The sequence below is a fragment of the Crocodylus porosus genome, unplaced genomic scaffold (assembly GCF_001723895.1).
Source record: "Crocodylus porosus isolate Cpor-Errol unplaced genomic scaffold, CroPor_comp1, whole genome shotgun sequence".
Classification (NCBI taxonomy): domain Eukaryota; kingdom Metazoa; phylum Chordata; order Crocodylia; family Crocodylidae; genus Crocodylus; species Crocodylus porosus.
Genome location: NW_017728886.1, coordinates 234330018 through 234345387, shown reverse-complemented (window position 1 = coordinate 234345387; position 15370 = coordinate 234330018). Strand labels below are relative to the sequence as shown.

The 15370-nt window shown below is 39.1% G+C and overlaps 1 protein-coding gene across 1 annotated transcript in view; it reads right to left on the bottom strand.

Moving 5' to 3' along the window:
• The window catches only part of VPS13B (vacuolar protein sorting 13 homolog B), an 869608-nt gene that overhangs the window by 22216 nt on the left and 832022 nt on the right, over positions 1 to 15370 (bottom strand). The window contains exons 51-55 of the mRNA XM_019545488.1: positions 14195 to 14478; positions 12239 to 12366; positions 11264 to 11463; positions 5220 to 5338; positions 3170 to 3993 (exon numbers count right to left, since the gene is read on the bottom strand). Of these exons, the coding sequence (XP_019401033.1) occupies positions 3170 to 3993; positions 5220 to 5338; positions 11264 to 11463; positions 12239 to 12366; positions 14195 to 14478 (1555 nt within the window). The remainder of the gene's footprint in view (positions 1 to 3169; positions 3994 to 5219; positions 5339 to 11263; positions 11464 to 12238; positions 12367 to 14194; positions 14479 to 15370) is intronic.

Below are 15370 nucleotides of genomic sequence, written 5' to 3'. Positions count from 1 at the left end.
GCCCAGCACTCTTTCCTGCTTATGCAGGGGGTCGGACTCGATGATCTATTGAGGTCCCTTCCGACCCTAGCATCTATGAATCTATAAAAATCTGCTGCTACATCTATTCAGGTTTATCTTAAACTGGTTTTGGTAATTTTGAAAGCAGTTTATGTGCACTGAACTTCTGTTGTGTTATAGGTTTAAACTGGTTTCCGATCATTTATACTGGTTTATGTATAATTTCTGTCCTAGCCCAGGATCATGCCAGTCAGAGGTACTGACCCACTTGAACTCTGGTCATCCAAATAGGCCAAATTTTTTTTTTCAATTTTTGTGGATAGGCAGGATTGAACCTGAGGCATAGCAGAGCACTTCTGTTTCCTGAGTGATAGTGGTATGTGGGGTAGCACAGGGGCTGCTATTTTTGTGCTCCCCTAAGTTCAGAGGGCTAGTGGGGCTAGTGCCCTGGTCACCCCCATCTTAATTATATTACTGGTTGAAACTGGGTAAATATAAAGTTCTGAAGTGCCTGGTGTTCTGTGCAGTATAGCCTGGCTTTGGGTCATGAGCTGAAAGTCTTGGTTGGCTGTGGAGGTGTCGCTGTCATCTTCAGGCTGTGTATGCAGCATGAATGGAGGTACTATGCATTAGGCACAACCTTTTCAGGCCAATGCCGAGAATGAAGCCAACACAGTCTTCGGTAATCTTAGCTGAAGACTGGGTCAGAGTAATGAAGAGTGAATGTGGGAAGGGGGAAATGGGGACTATAGTGACTTCAGAAAAGTCCTTCAAATGAATACATCCTGCATTAAATTTTACTTTGCAGTGATCCTATGCTGCATTAGCGTAATTTCAGCATACATCCCAGTGTACTTATCATTTATATTCGCTGAAAGAAAATAATCGTTATTACAGTGTGTTAATGCAGATCCAACCTTTTTTCTTAATAGGCAACTTGCTGTGATTCATTTGGGCTAATAAAATTCAAAAGTGTTATTATATATAATGCAGATTAATTAGAAAAGGGTGGGGAATTTCCAGGGTGATCTTTTGCTAATTTAATGTGACAAACAGGATTAACGTATTTAATAGCTTCCTTTACATGTACAGGCAAGGTCACCACAATTGTTATTTCTTCCCAGAAATGGAGTCCAGCCAACTCTTTGGTGGATGGGGGCCAGCTGGTTACAAATCCAAAAGGTGGTCATTCCAGCCAGTAGGCTTTGAGGAAAACCTTGCTCTCTCACAGGAGCAGAGGGTCTTGCATGTTGTAGAGGAGCATATGCCATATAGGTGAGACATGTTGCTTGGATGCCATCGGACTCATATCTATGTGGACTTTCTTTGCATCATCTCAGGGAAGTAATTCAGAGAGTGGTGCAGATGTGAGCAAATGGCATCAAATGACCTCTCCTGCTGCAGGAGGCAGACATAATAACATCTGGGGAATGGCTCCATTTCTACAGTCCGTTTCTTCACCCAACACCAGACATATAACCCAGATACAAACTCTGACTGGATTTTCTCTCTCACATGATGAAGCCTTGTTCATGACATTTTCTTCCCATCTAGATTTGATGACACTCTCAGACCCCCAAAACCACAAGCATTTTGAAGTACAAAAGTTTCTGTATTTGCCCAAGAAACCACTAATAGTTTCATTAATACCAGTGAAACTTAAGCACATGCTAACAACTAAACATGTGTCTATGTATGTTCCTGAATAGCAATGCCTTTCTAAAGCAGGGTCTTATATCTTAATTACTTGCAGCTCAACTATAGCTTTGTCACAAGTGGCAGCCAATGCATCATAATGCTGCTTCAGCAGCAGCAAAGAGGGTAAATCTGCTATTCTGGATCTATAACTGGAATTGCTACCCTAACTGGCATGTTGAAAGGTAAAGCCAGTATGTACCCATTCCCTTCTCCAGCCTAAACCCCCCTCCACTGACGCCAGGAGGTAGACACTACAGCTCTTCAGAGCATGCTTCCCCACCCCTCCTGCTACCTGTGATAGGTATAGTTACTGCATGGGGGCAAGTGGGCACCTCAGTTATCACTCATGTCAACACCTAAACAGAGCCAACATTTTTATCTCAATGAGTGAGAAATTAAATCTTCCCTGTAGTATAACATGGGCCTGGTTTTGAAAAAAATGTTTGCAATTGCATATGAAATAATGATCTAATTTGTGCACACCAACTTCACATGCAATTCTGCACACGCTAACTGTGATCAGCTATGCAAATCAGGTATATATACATGGGAAAGACCAGAAGGCACCCAACTGGTCACATGAATGTATAAATATCTAATATGTAGGCACAATTATGATCATTGTGCATGGGGGACTTAATGCATTGTGCATGTAGCAAAAATGAAAAAATCCAGATTTTGGAAAATACAACACTAGTTATTTATGAAAATAAATATGATGTTACAGCACCTACTGCATTTACTGTGATCACAGCAAAGCCCTTTCTTCCCTGTCATTTATAAAACCCTATGTCCATTAAGGTATACCAGAGATTGGAGTCATTTTATTTATAAATTTATATTTATGGGAGACAAAATTTTAAGATTGTACCCATTAATCTAATAGACTAATTGCTCACTATTGATCCTGTATGGGAAAAAGTCAACAAAAGAAAACTACATACTTTTGGATCAAAGGACAATAAACATCTGTGTGCCAGTTTAGCATGAAGGCTCCATGAAGAAAGACAGATTCCTAATCATTAACTTCAGCCAAAAGGAGGTTTAACAACAAAACAACATTGAGTGGTATAATTTTCCTTGAATGCATAGCAACTTATTGAATAATTTGATTAAATACACTTTTTTGGAGCTCATGTTAGGAATTCACATTTTGATTCTGACTAGCATTATACTCCGAGACAACAAAAAAACAAAACAGACAGAATATATTATTATGGTCTTTACTGAGCTTTGCAGAACTCTTCAGGTGGCCAGCTAATGTTTATCACAACCTTAAACTTATGTCAGTTCAGCTTGACCACTTTATTTGACTCCCATTATACTACAGAATATAAGGGACTTCTCAGCATAGCATAATGTTTGAGAACACTGTCGAAGGCAAAAATAATGGTACTATGTTGGAATAACTAGCTTGAGAGAGAATTTTTGGAAAGTAATACCACATATATTATGTTTTAAAAACACTGACCTGCTCTGAATAGTGCCCCAGCAGCATAATGCATGGCCAATGCATGGATGAGCTGTCTGGCAGTGGTGAAGATAGGTCCTCGTTCAAACACAGAGAAGGAGAGAGGGGTATGATCTGAGGCTATATACAGTTTTAACGAAGCATGGATACTGACCAAAAGGTTAACAGGTTGTATTGTTAATTTCCTTAGCTTAACTGGATTGACTAAAGCTTTTGCATGCTGTCTCACTTGCTCAGGCAGTATCTGGGTAACATTTGAAATTTTCATTGAACGACAAACCACTTTGCTGCCTGGAAGATATGTATCAAATAAAGTCTTAATGTAATAAACAAATGTGTCTTCCACATATAGCCTTGCTGGTTTCAATTCGAAACTGAGGTCGTTAACGTGAAACAAGAAATTCTGCTCTTCTGACAAAGCAATGTAAAGTTTTATGAAGCAATTTTCCTTATACTCTTCCAAATCTTTGTTGGACATGATGAGGTTGTTCACTCTGGACCACTGCATGGTTTCATTTTTCTCTCCCTGGCACAGCAGGACGGCAAAGTGGAAATTGGATCTGTTATACAGCTGATTGTCCAGTTGCAAGTCTCCACAATATATCTGGAGACTATAAAATTGGGGAATGCCCTCAATGGTGTCCCTTGAAAATTCATGAGACAGGGGTCTCAGGTAACTGGCTACTGGTGCCATGTTAAGGAAAATGTGGTCCACTGTGAGTCTCAGAATTTCACATGAAGTTTTATGATTTGTGATATCATCCAACACTGCAAGGCTTGACTGGCTGATGAATATTTTAAATATGATGGTCTGCTCCTGCATTCTAGAGAGGAAGAAAATAAAATATGTTTGTTATATTACTTATTTTGATTTAACTGGGCTTCTTGGTTTTCCTAAGAGCTGTCACAAAGCACATTTTTAGTGAGAGAGACAGGGAATCATACACATGTTATTAATATTAAAGGGACTGAGCAGTCTAAATTATGCAAATGTGTATTTATATCCAAAAGGCCATCTGAAAAAGAATATCATGAGTGTAAGTCAGATCTGTCTTTCTCTCTCTTTCTACTTTATATATATTCGGATTTGAATTTCCCTACCTTTTATGCATAGTTATTCTCTACTACTTTTAAAATGTACCAAAAAATAAAAACAGACAACAAATGCAATTTCCTGAAAATTTTAATGCAGCTTCAGGTGCTTTACCTTTGCTCTTTGTTGGTGCCAACACTGGGTGTTCCTATTTATGGATAATTAATTTCACATTACAGAAGCAAAATGCCTTCCCACTAAATTACCATGGCTGATTTGGTTGTGAGGTTGGTTTTTGGGAGTTGTTTTTTTTTTCCTCTCAGTGTTAACTGCTCTTGGCCAAGCTTAACTAGCAAATGGGATATGAGGTTCTGCTAATGAGCAATTTCTCAGGGATTAATACTTAATTAAAACTCAAATAAAAACTGTGAATTCACATTCCACTCTCATCATAACACCACCACTGGAAGCAAAGCATTTCAAATGTTATAAAGAGGTGATGTTATAATCACACTTGAATGGAGATGAGTGCCAAGTCTTAGTAAGGTTATACCAGTGAGAGATAGCCTAAGAGTGTTACAAAGACAAGAGAGTGCTTCTTTAATGCTTCCAGCACTGTTCCTGAAATCCTCACATATGAATTTTGCATGGCTAACGACTGCAGGATTTGGCCAAATAACCTTTAATCTTCTGAATACACTCAAAATTAATTAGAATGGAAACTATTTTTAATTCTTTAAAATGAACAGCTCAGAACTGTTTATTATACCAGACATCTAGTGTTTATCTTAATGTGACATGACCTCAGATGCTAGATTGTCATGTTTTACTGAGATATACAAAACATAATATGTGGTCTAAACATATGCCACGGAGTATGCAGTGGCATTAGACAAAACAAACAGTTTTGCCAGATTTCATAACTTGCTTCACACACAGAAGGCTTAAGATTTCTTAACATGATTTAAAAAAACAATTTATCAATGTTCTTTATGATCTTCCATGTGCTTTATATACCTATTCAAGCTGATCTGGACAGGTCCTGCTTTTCCTTCTGGTGCCAAAGTTATTATTATTGTTCCACAGTGATAAGTAATGTCCACATAAACATAACCAAAGCCAGTTAAGAACACAATCTAGAGAAAAAAATTAAGGACTAATTAGAAGTAGGTAAGATGCCACTGAAATTACTGATATTAATCTGTTATAATTTCACTCAATACTATTAACACTTTCTGGTTATGATCTTTTAACTCCTCTTACACTGTTCAGAGGAAGAAACAATTTATTTCAAAATAAAGATGAGATTAAATCCAAAGTCTTATTTCACCACTGTTAATAGAGCAGAATCTCATAAACAGAAGAGAAAATTAATTTATCATATGTTACTTCTAAAGACTGTTGAATGCAATTTAAGTGGGTAGTACATCCCAGTGGGCATTAAGTAGGATGTGAGTAGGGAAAACAAGTTTAAATATTATAAAAGTAACTAATGACCTTCAAGCTCTGATTACAGACCACTGAGAAAATCATGTCCCCCCTGAAGCTCTCTAAAATGGCACTCAAAAAGCAAAATTATGAGTATTCTGAGTCTGAACCTTTTTGAGAAGAGTATCACTGTGCTTTTGCTGTATGTTCCTATAATTAATCCACGATCTACTAGCTATGACAAAGGGAGATCACATATTCATGCTTTTACAAACATGAACATGATATTGTGTTTGAACAAAATCTAGAACACCTTAGTTTTCTACCACTTAAAATGGAAAATCCTGCTTTATACCCAAAACTCTGGTAGCAAGACAATCTCCTGCATCACTACGACAATGCGGATGTTAAATCAGGGGAGAGAAGGCAATGAATTCAGATGCTGCTGCATTGTGTTTTGCTTACAGATACAAAAGCTTTCATTTGGGAACCAAGTGTGCTTACAGATTAAACATTCTTATGAAGCAAATAGGATAAGGTATTAGTTTGGTACTTCATTTTATGACACTTTTACTGATTTTTATTTTTTTCCCTTAAAAACCTACTGTTTTATTTGGCATATCACCACAACCCTTGCTAGATCTGTGGAAGAGAGTTTAAGAACTGTTTACTAACTTTTAATGACAGGACTGATCAGCTACACCACGGCTGTCTAAACGGCAGGGCTGTCTACAAGCTCCTTCCTGGCTACCACTCCCCTACTGCTCATCCTGTGGCAGCAGCTGAGGCCTAGGGACAGACATTCGAAAAGCCTGAGCCTGAACTGATTCAATCTTTGCAGGTTACTCTAACCTGGCTAAGCTAAATCAGTTTTGTAACCAGACAGACATCACAGAAATGCAGGCACATGCCTGCAGTGGCTCAGGCTAGAAGCCAGGGAGCACTACAGCAGCCCTGCCTTCCACAGAACTGGTGGGGCATGGCTAGGCTCCAGCAGGATGCTCTGATTAACCCAGGAACTGATAACAGTGTTTATCACCTCTAATCAGTGTTTATCACCCCATTAAGAAAATAATAGAGGGACATTACCAACTACCTGTTGATTCTGCCTGGACTATAGCCAGTATGTGGTCTGCAAGCCAATGCACAAACACCTCCTCAGCAAGGCAGAGGGGAGGGGGGAATTCCTGCTTAGCAGGGCATGGTGAGGGGGGGAGGGGTGAGCGGCCTGCAGTCTCTGCCTGTGCTGCAGCCAGGGAGCAGAGGGGAGCGGCCAGCCCTGCTGTGGAGCAGAGAGCCCTGCCCAGCCTAGAAAGCATGCCAGGATGCTGGGGGTTTCTGGTTTATCTTAAACCAGCAAGGAGTCTGGGACAAACATTGTGTAAACTGGTTTGAGCTAAATCAGTTAAGTCTGATACTACATTCAACCAGGCTTATCTCAAACAGGTGTCAGCCATTCTCAAACTGGTTTATGTGCACTGAGCATCTGTTCTGTTACAGGTTTAAGTCAGTTTTTGATTACTTCAACCAGTTTCTGTGTAATGTCTGCTCCTAGCTGAGGTCTCCAGGCTCCTCTGTCTTCCACTTCGTATCCCACTACCGGGGTCAGGGTGGCACAGTGGAAGGGGACTGGGTTGCCCATGCAATAAGGGAAGGCACTGGGTTGTTCACATGGCAAGCGAGGAAGCCAGACTGCCTAGACTGTGCATATGGGGGCAGAGGGGGTGAATTGCCCCTACGGTGTGTCAAGCCAGGAGTGGGGTGAGACAATGTGTGTGGCAGAACGGGGGTTGGGAGCTGGATTGCCTGTGCAACAGAGGAAACAGTTCTGAGGGGGGGATGGGGACCTTGACCCCTTTGGTCTCCTGCCCACACAGCATGTGGCCTCCGGGTCCCCAGAAGTTGGACAGCCCTGAGCTCATGTCAAGCTGGCAGTGTCCTTTGACAATAACAGGGTGGCATAGGTGTCACTGAAGAAATAATTTGTCCTGCAGAATCTTTATTACTGCTACTGATTCACCAGAATGGGACTCCCCAGTCCCACCAAAATCAGCCTCAGGCTGACTTTCAGGTCCTCAGGGAGAATTTTGCAAGGTCAGCAGTTAGGAAACAACATCTTTTATAAGATGGGCATGTTTCACTGGGAAACCAGGCTTTTCTTGGTGAGAACATGGAAAGGTTTGTTCCTTCTTCAAAAGCTCAGGTCAGGTACAAAAGAAAGAAATACAAACACAGAGAATTTGCCAGGCAAAACTTAAAAAAAAGGAGAGGACATGGGAAACTCAGCATCCAGCTCTGATGAAAAGGAGACCAGACTGTTGACAAACCAACTGTGAGAACATTATGTGAAATCCAGTAGTTTATAAGGCATCCAATTTTATGTGCGATTGTTGGATTTAAGATAAGGATTATGGTAGTTTGATATTATTGTAGCTGTAACTTGGTTTACATGTTCCACATTACAACTGCAAAATTTGTTTTCTATGGAACAAAAACCTGAACAATAGCAGGACTGCAGTGAACGGACATTATTTGCAGCCATACAGCCTCTGGCTGTGATCACAGATCACATAGTTAAGTAAGGCCAGCTGTGGTCAGTCCTTGGATGAGAAGACAATGATCTTCATTCTGAACAAGTTCTGAACCAGTGCCCAACCACTGTCCCACGTGTCACTGTTCTGTTAAGAACAACTGTGGCTATTATACTATAGTTACCACTGTGGTGCCCAAGTACTGTATCTATACTACACATACTGTTTTCTTTCTAATGGGATGTAAAACTGAATTCCTGACCATTTTTGGTTATTAAAATGCTACAGCATGTTGTAAAAGTATAGAAGAACTACCCCATGTCACATACTAATTTCAAGTTGGGCATTACTGTACATTGCACACACCTCAAATTCCCTTCCTGCTTTCCACTGGATAAAGTATCTTCTTTCCTTTTTTGAAATCTTGGGTAGTTTTTTTTGTTGTGCACTTAATTTCCCACATTTCTGTTGGCGCTGCAACTGTTTTGGGTATAATCATTCCTAAATACAGAGACAGATTTTGCCTATAATTCCATGGAGGTGAAAGGTTTGGGAGAGGCATAAAATCTTTATAAGTCTCTAGTACTCAGGAGATGGGATGGCCAGGATCTCAACACCTGTGCTTTCTGAGCACAATTCCTAGAGGATTGGGCTCAGAAATACCCTACCGCCTGCAGATAGACCTAAACCAGTGGTGAGGGTAAAGGCAAGTAGACACTGGAAGGAATGGCTTCTCCTCTGTATAGTTGACTTAGCGGCATTCTGTATATCCCTGTATGAGGGGCTTGTGGCTTTAAGGTCCGCAACCTACCTCTCAGTTAATAAAATTTACAAGTAAATTGGTATTTTGCAGGACAGAAGACAACAGATATTAACTGAAATCAGTCATGGTATTGTCATCATTATTAGCTGCCCCTGGAGTAAGTTGAAGATCCACAGTTCAGAGTTACCGCAGGTTTTGGTGTCCCATCTGTTAAAAATACTAAATTTGTTTAAGAGACTTTCTGAGGCAACTTATTCACAGACTTATTGTCTGTTGCACAAACACATATTTCCATTTAGCTGCTTTTAATTTGCTGTCTCTCTTTTTTATCCAAGGTTCTTGGTTTATTGCGTTACAGAACCAAAGGAAAGTGTGGTGAATTTTCAAGATATCTTCACATTTTTATACATCTCAATTTAAAGCTAATCTCAAAATGGATAGATATGAGTAAATCTTACAGGAACCAAAAGCCATGCTCTTTCTATGGGAATAAATGAGTGCTTATGTTTACTATGACATAAAACAAATGATCTATGAACCTGTATATCTCAAAAAGTTTAGAATCCACACTTGGGCTTTATACAAAAGAGGAATGTTATGTCTTTAAAGATTCCAAGGGCTCCTTGAAAAAAAAGACTGCAAGTAAATCCTAGTATTTCAATAACTATGCCATCAATAAAATATTCAGGTCACCTATACATATAGAAGCCTGAATCTATTTGTGAGAGAGCATTAAGTGTTTCTGGAAATGTTCTAACTAGAACTCAAGGCAGAATCTGAGAACAGAAAAAGATGTTGATGATATCTGATTCACTGCTACCCTGTTAAAACTGATCTTCCTGATCAAACTGGAAAGGATAGAAAAGAGCATTCATTAGAATATTTTAAAAATATCTGTCATTTAGCATTTCTGCAATGCTACACTAACTTTCAAAACAAACTCATGGACTTCTACACATGTAAAAAGTGTGAGGAACCTATCTTACCATAACAGCCTATTTGTATGGACTGAAATGGAAATATTTTGCCTTGGGACAGAAGTTACACACAAACCAGTTTAAGTAATCAGATACCAGTTTAAACTTGTAACAGAACAGAAGTTCAGTGCACATAAACCAGTTTCAAAATGGCTGAAACTGGTTTAAGATAAACCTGGTTGAATGTAGTATCAGACCTAACTGATTTGGGTCAAACTGGTTTATGAAAATTCTGTCCCAGACCCCTTCCTGCTTCAAGTTAAATCACAGTCCCCCAGCAGCCCAGCTTGCTTTCCAGCACTGGACTGGACTGGGCTGTGCTGTCTGCTCCAGCAGAGAAGGGTTGGGATGGGGGCGAGGCAGGGACTGCCTCCCCACCCAGGCAAACCCCAGCTGGGGTCTGGGGCCAGAAAGGGAAGGTTAAACTTCCCTTCTCTTGAGTACAAAGCTGCTCTGCTAAAAACTTACTGCTGGCTGTGACTGTGGACTACAAATTTCAGAGGCACCTGGAAGCAGGAACAGGAAGTGATGAGCAATCCCACAGAGTCCTGCTGCTGTAATTCTGGACTGCAAATCCCAGAGTTCAGGGGCATCAGAAAGACAAAGTGAACACAGCCCACACTGGCTATGTGCCAGAGTGCTGTGCTCTACTCTACACCTCCCCCACCCATGCTTCTGGCCTGAACCACTGCAGGTATGTGGCTGCATTTCCTGAATCAAAAGAGAAAGTCTGTCCAGTTGTTTCTCAGTTTAATCTCTGCAGTGTAGACTAAGCTGCAAAGACTGAATTGATTCAACTTCAGGCTTTTTGACTGTTTGTACTTAGCCTTTAAGGCCTATTTTGCAGTTCATTTGCTTCATATTAATGGTGAGATTCTCCAAGGCAACCTTACTACTTCCTACTTCAAGTGCTTCATCAGGGAAGACACTGTCTCCTGAAAGTTTATATTGCATATTACTAGTATACATGTCTTTTAGACCAGGATGTCAAACTCGCTCCACTGTCTGGGATGAATCTGGATTGTGAAACTTCCTGCAGGCTAGATTTGGACATGGAGGGAAGGGAGGTGGCAGGGCAAGCTATCACATACCTCTGTTTCAACACACATCACAAAAAGATTTTGGTGCCAGGCCCCACCCCTGCCTGCTCTACCCCCAAATTCCTGGCCCTTTTTACTAGCCTCATGGACCACATGAGACAGGTCCAGATGCTGGATCTGGCCTGTGCGCCGTAAGCTGGACTCCCCTGCTTTAGACTGTGCAAACATTATATACAAGTTTGGACTGCAGCAATGCTCCATTACAGATCGAGAACAAAGCCATTTGAGAGACTGAATTGAAAAATATTTTATTATGATTTACCTGTGTGCCTTGATTATTAATGTCTATAACATCACTCCACTCAGTCATTAACTCATCTGGTGATATCACTTTCAGAAGAACACTGGGTAGCGAGTCTTTGTTTTTGCAATCTGGGTAGTTAGAGACTTGATGATAAAGCTCATGATGAACTGAACATTCAGCTGGAATCTTCCTGCAATAAACTTCAAACTTTGGAGTGTCTGAAATTTTACAGAAGGTCTAAAATTAGGCTCTTTAAATATCCACACTTAGAGATCAATCAAAACTCATCCATTTGCACAAACAGGATATTTTCAACTGCTCCTTCTGATATATTGCCAACACACAAAAAGCTTACTATTATTTTTTGCACATGCTTTTGTTCGTAACATAGGTTATATTTGAACAGATTCCTACTGTTCAGCAGAGTACATTTTCATAACTAGAGCAGGACAGAGAAATGTTGACAAACTATCTTTGGGTTGGAATTTGCTGAAAAATGTATGTTCCTTGGGACTATGTTCATTTTAATAAAATTCCACTAATAAATCTACTGGCTTAGCTTCTTGAATCCTTGGGACCTCACATAAAAGAGGAGCTGGTTGCCTTGAAAATCTCTGCAACCAGGCTCATGGCTCCTTGACATTGCAGTTAAGGTATTCTCCAGACAGGCTGCCTCAGACCTGGGGATAGCAAGATCTCTCAAGCTTTCAAGGCAGTAACCAAGTAGACTGCCTCAAGGCTAGGCTTCCCAGGGCTTCCATATCTAGAGCAGCTCACCAGGAAGACTGTATCTGAGCTGGAGCTCCCAGAGCTCCCAGCATTAAAGGAAGTCAAGAGTTTAAAATTTCTCCATAAAGTGGAATCTGTGTTCTCCCGTCAGCTCTAGTCATAACCAATGCAGATACAGAACTGAAACCCTATATTATAGATACATTGCCCAATGATTTAGTAAAAAAAATGCTCATTTAAATTACGGCAACAGAAATTCCATACCTTTGATATTCTCCTTCATAAGCAATGGGACAGAGCACCTGTTGTGGATAATTATGCGTGGACTAGGGTCTTCCGTAAGAGTTAGGTATGTCACCCCTAGATGCTCTTGATAAGTCAGTGCTATAGCCCTGAAGCAAAGTAAGGTGATACACATGCTTAGATCATTTTTGGACTAACTATTGCTTTACCAATTTTTTAAAAATTCAACACCACTTTTGTAAAATTCTTTACTCTTACAGACCTCTTCTCCAGAAACTTACACATTTCAGTATGTGAGTAATCCTACTTGTTATAAATTTACAAAGAAAAGCAACAGAAAACAACTTTAGAGAAACAGCTGATTTCACTGGGACTATTCATGGATACAATTTAGCAGAGGTGTATTGGCAGGACCGCAAAATCAGTTAGCATACATTTGTAATGAACTGTAAGCAAGAAGAATTTTGGGACCAGATTTCCAGAAGTAAATTCTAGCATCTTCCATGCAAGCCTGAAGGCGTATGCTTTTTGTACATGCAAGTATTACTTAAAATAAAATCAGTAACTGAATATTCTGCAGCAATGATTCTGAAGAATATCACTCCTTTCAGTATGAGTAGTCTGGACTACTCCTATAGAGTACTCTTAACATTTTCTGAAGCAAAATGAATTAATTGCAACCTATATTAAGCCACCTGATGTACAATTTTCTGATATACACACACAAACACCTGTTAGCATGTGCAATTTTAATGGTTGCTTCTGAAAAAATGGCTCCTCTAAAGTAATACCAAAATCTAATGCATCTAAAAATGTGAACACGCCAGTTTTTGGAAAAAAGAGGTATGGATTCTTGATATCTGGTTCAAATTCCTGAGGATATTTACATTATCTCTGCCTTTTATTCTTTGCATTCCCAGAAGCCCTAATTTTGGCCAATATCCTTCTGTTTGAGGTTTGCAAGGGAATCTCTGGAGTCCATCAATAACATTACTAACTTACGCACAGGAACTGCTGCTGAATGATTGAACGATTAAAGGTATTCCTTCCTTACTTTGTACAGACTGAACATATTGTTTCTAAAGCACCCCACCCAAATCTGCTGGCTAAGTGAAAAAACATATGGCTGATTCAAAAACACTTCACAAATTGTTACATGTAACAAATACAGTGTATCAGATGGCTAAAAGACAGTGCATGACAACATCTTTGAGAATCAAGAGATTTTAATCTCTTGCTTAGAATTTCTAGAAATGCTAGGAGTAGAGAAAATATGAAAACGTGGTCTACATGACTATTTATTTTGTGTGATTTTCTTTAATGGGTCATGTGAGGTCTAGATCATATTTAAAAAATTAACAATTAAAAAATACATTTAATTACTTTTTGCCAATGTATCATGAATTTCATTCATTCTGGATGATAAAAATCAGTTTCAGTTCCTAGCTCTGGCGCAGTGCTGCAATATTTGAGTTACAAGTGCTGCATGGCATTCTTTTAAGTCCAAGGTAAAATGTTTTAATTGTCTTAAAATAATCACCCTGAAAGCATCTGTATTAATATTCAGTTTTGCACAATCCGTTATAGATAAAACCTGCCTTGTGGAATTATATTACTTTGTACTGTACCTCCAACTCTTAAATTCATATTATTTCACAGAAATTTTAAAAGGCGCATCTTCAATAGACATCTTTCCATTCTCCCTTACACTGCACATAATTATATACTTATGAGGAGGAGCCATGTAAATATTAAAATAGTACAACTTGTACATGAATATAACATTCAACCATTTATTATAAAACTGTCTAAAACATCAAGCGGTAACAATTTTTCAAAATTAAAGTAAGAACTGATTTTACATATGGTGGAACATATGTTATTACTTCATTTCTATTAATCTCTTATGCTTTGTTTTTAGATGAAGCTTTATCCTGACAGTCAAAGAAGAATGTCATTCACATTTATTCAACATACCTGGTACAAAATCCACTTTCATTACAACTTCCAATGGGTACTGCCACACACTGTCTAGGAATCTCTTGTCTAATGACAGCTGGCAGACTCCAACACTGAGAATTGTCAGCACATGCACCTGGACTGAAACTTAGCAATATATGCTTTTGAATAGAGGACGCTTCTGGAGTAGACTGACCAATGTCAGACATGAAGTCCCAGCAAGAAACAGAGCTTAATTTTTCATTGGGTGGTTCCCCAGCTGGGTAAATGTTGAATGCACTAGTATCTGGTATGTTTATATACTGGAAAGAAAAAAAAGATACTGTAAAGATATGATAGTTTATGATAAAAAGTAAATTCATATTTAATTTTTATCAATTTTAAAGGGAGCAAACAGAGAATGGTAACTAAGTATCAACTTATCTGAATGCTGGTCTGCATACAGAGTTAAATTCTGCTCTCAGTCATATTCATGTGACCAAACTGAGTAAACTCTGCTCCTAATTACACAGATACAAATTAGGAATAATTTCACTGGAGTCAATAGAGTCGCCATGATTTAAAACTAGTGTGAATAAGAGGTGTGTTGCAAATAATGAATGAAGTATAGAAACTGAACTGCAAATTCTCTGGATTCACTATCATCTTGGCTTTAGGGTTACAATAAAATGCAGACATTGACATGGGCTCAACTATGGTAAAGTACAATTAAGGAGGAGGAAGCTTTTTTCAAAAATGTTTTCTGCAAGCTGCACCACTACTTTTCTTTGTATTCTAAATTCTTCCAGACTACCTGATAATAAAAGTACCATTTTGTAACTAAATATTTGATTAAACCGTATCTGATGCTGCCTGAACTCCATTTATTGTTAGTTCATTTCTTACATATGCTGTGTTATCACTGGAAAACTGATATTAATGATTTGATACAGTTCCATAAAATACATAACATTTGGGTGTCTCTACACATCTATGACTTTCATTTAGATAACCGGAGGCTTCCCAAAAGGATAACTCAAATATTTCAGCTTTCAAGGCTGATGCATCTTTTTTGCTTGAGAGCTTAGTACTGGTTCTCAGAACTGTTTCAACAGCCATTATGAGTTATACTGCATATTTTACATAAGTAATCTAATGTCTCTGAACAGATGGGGTGCCTGTAGAGGTGTGAAGAAGCTGCTCTGATGTGTTGTA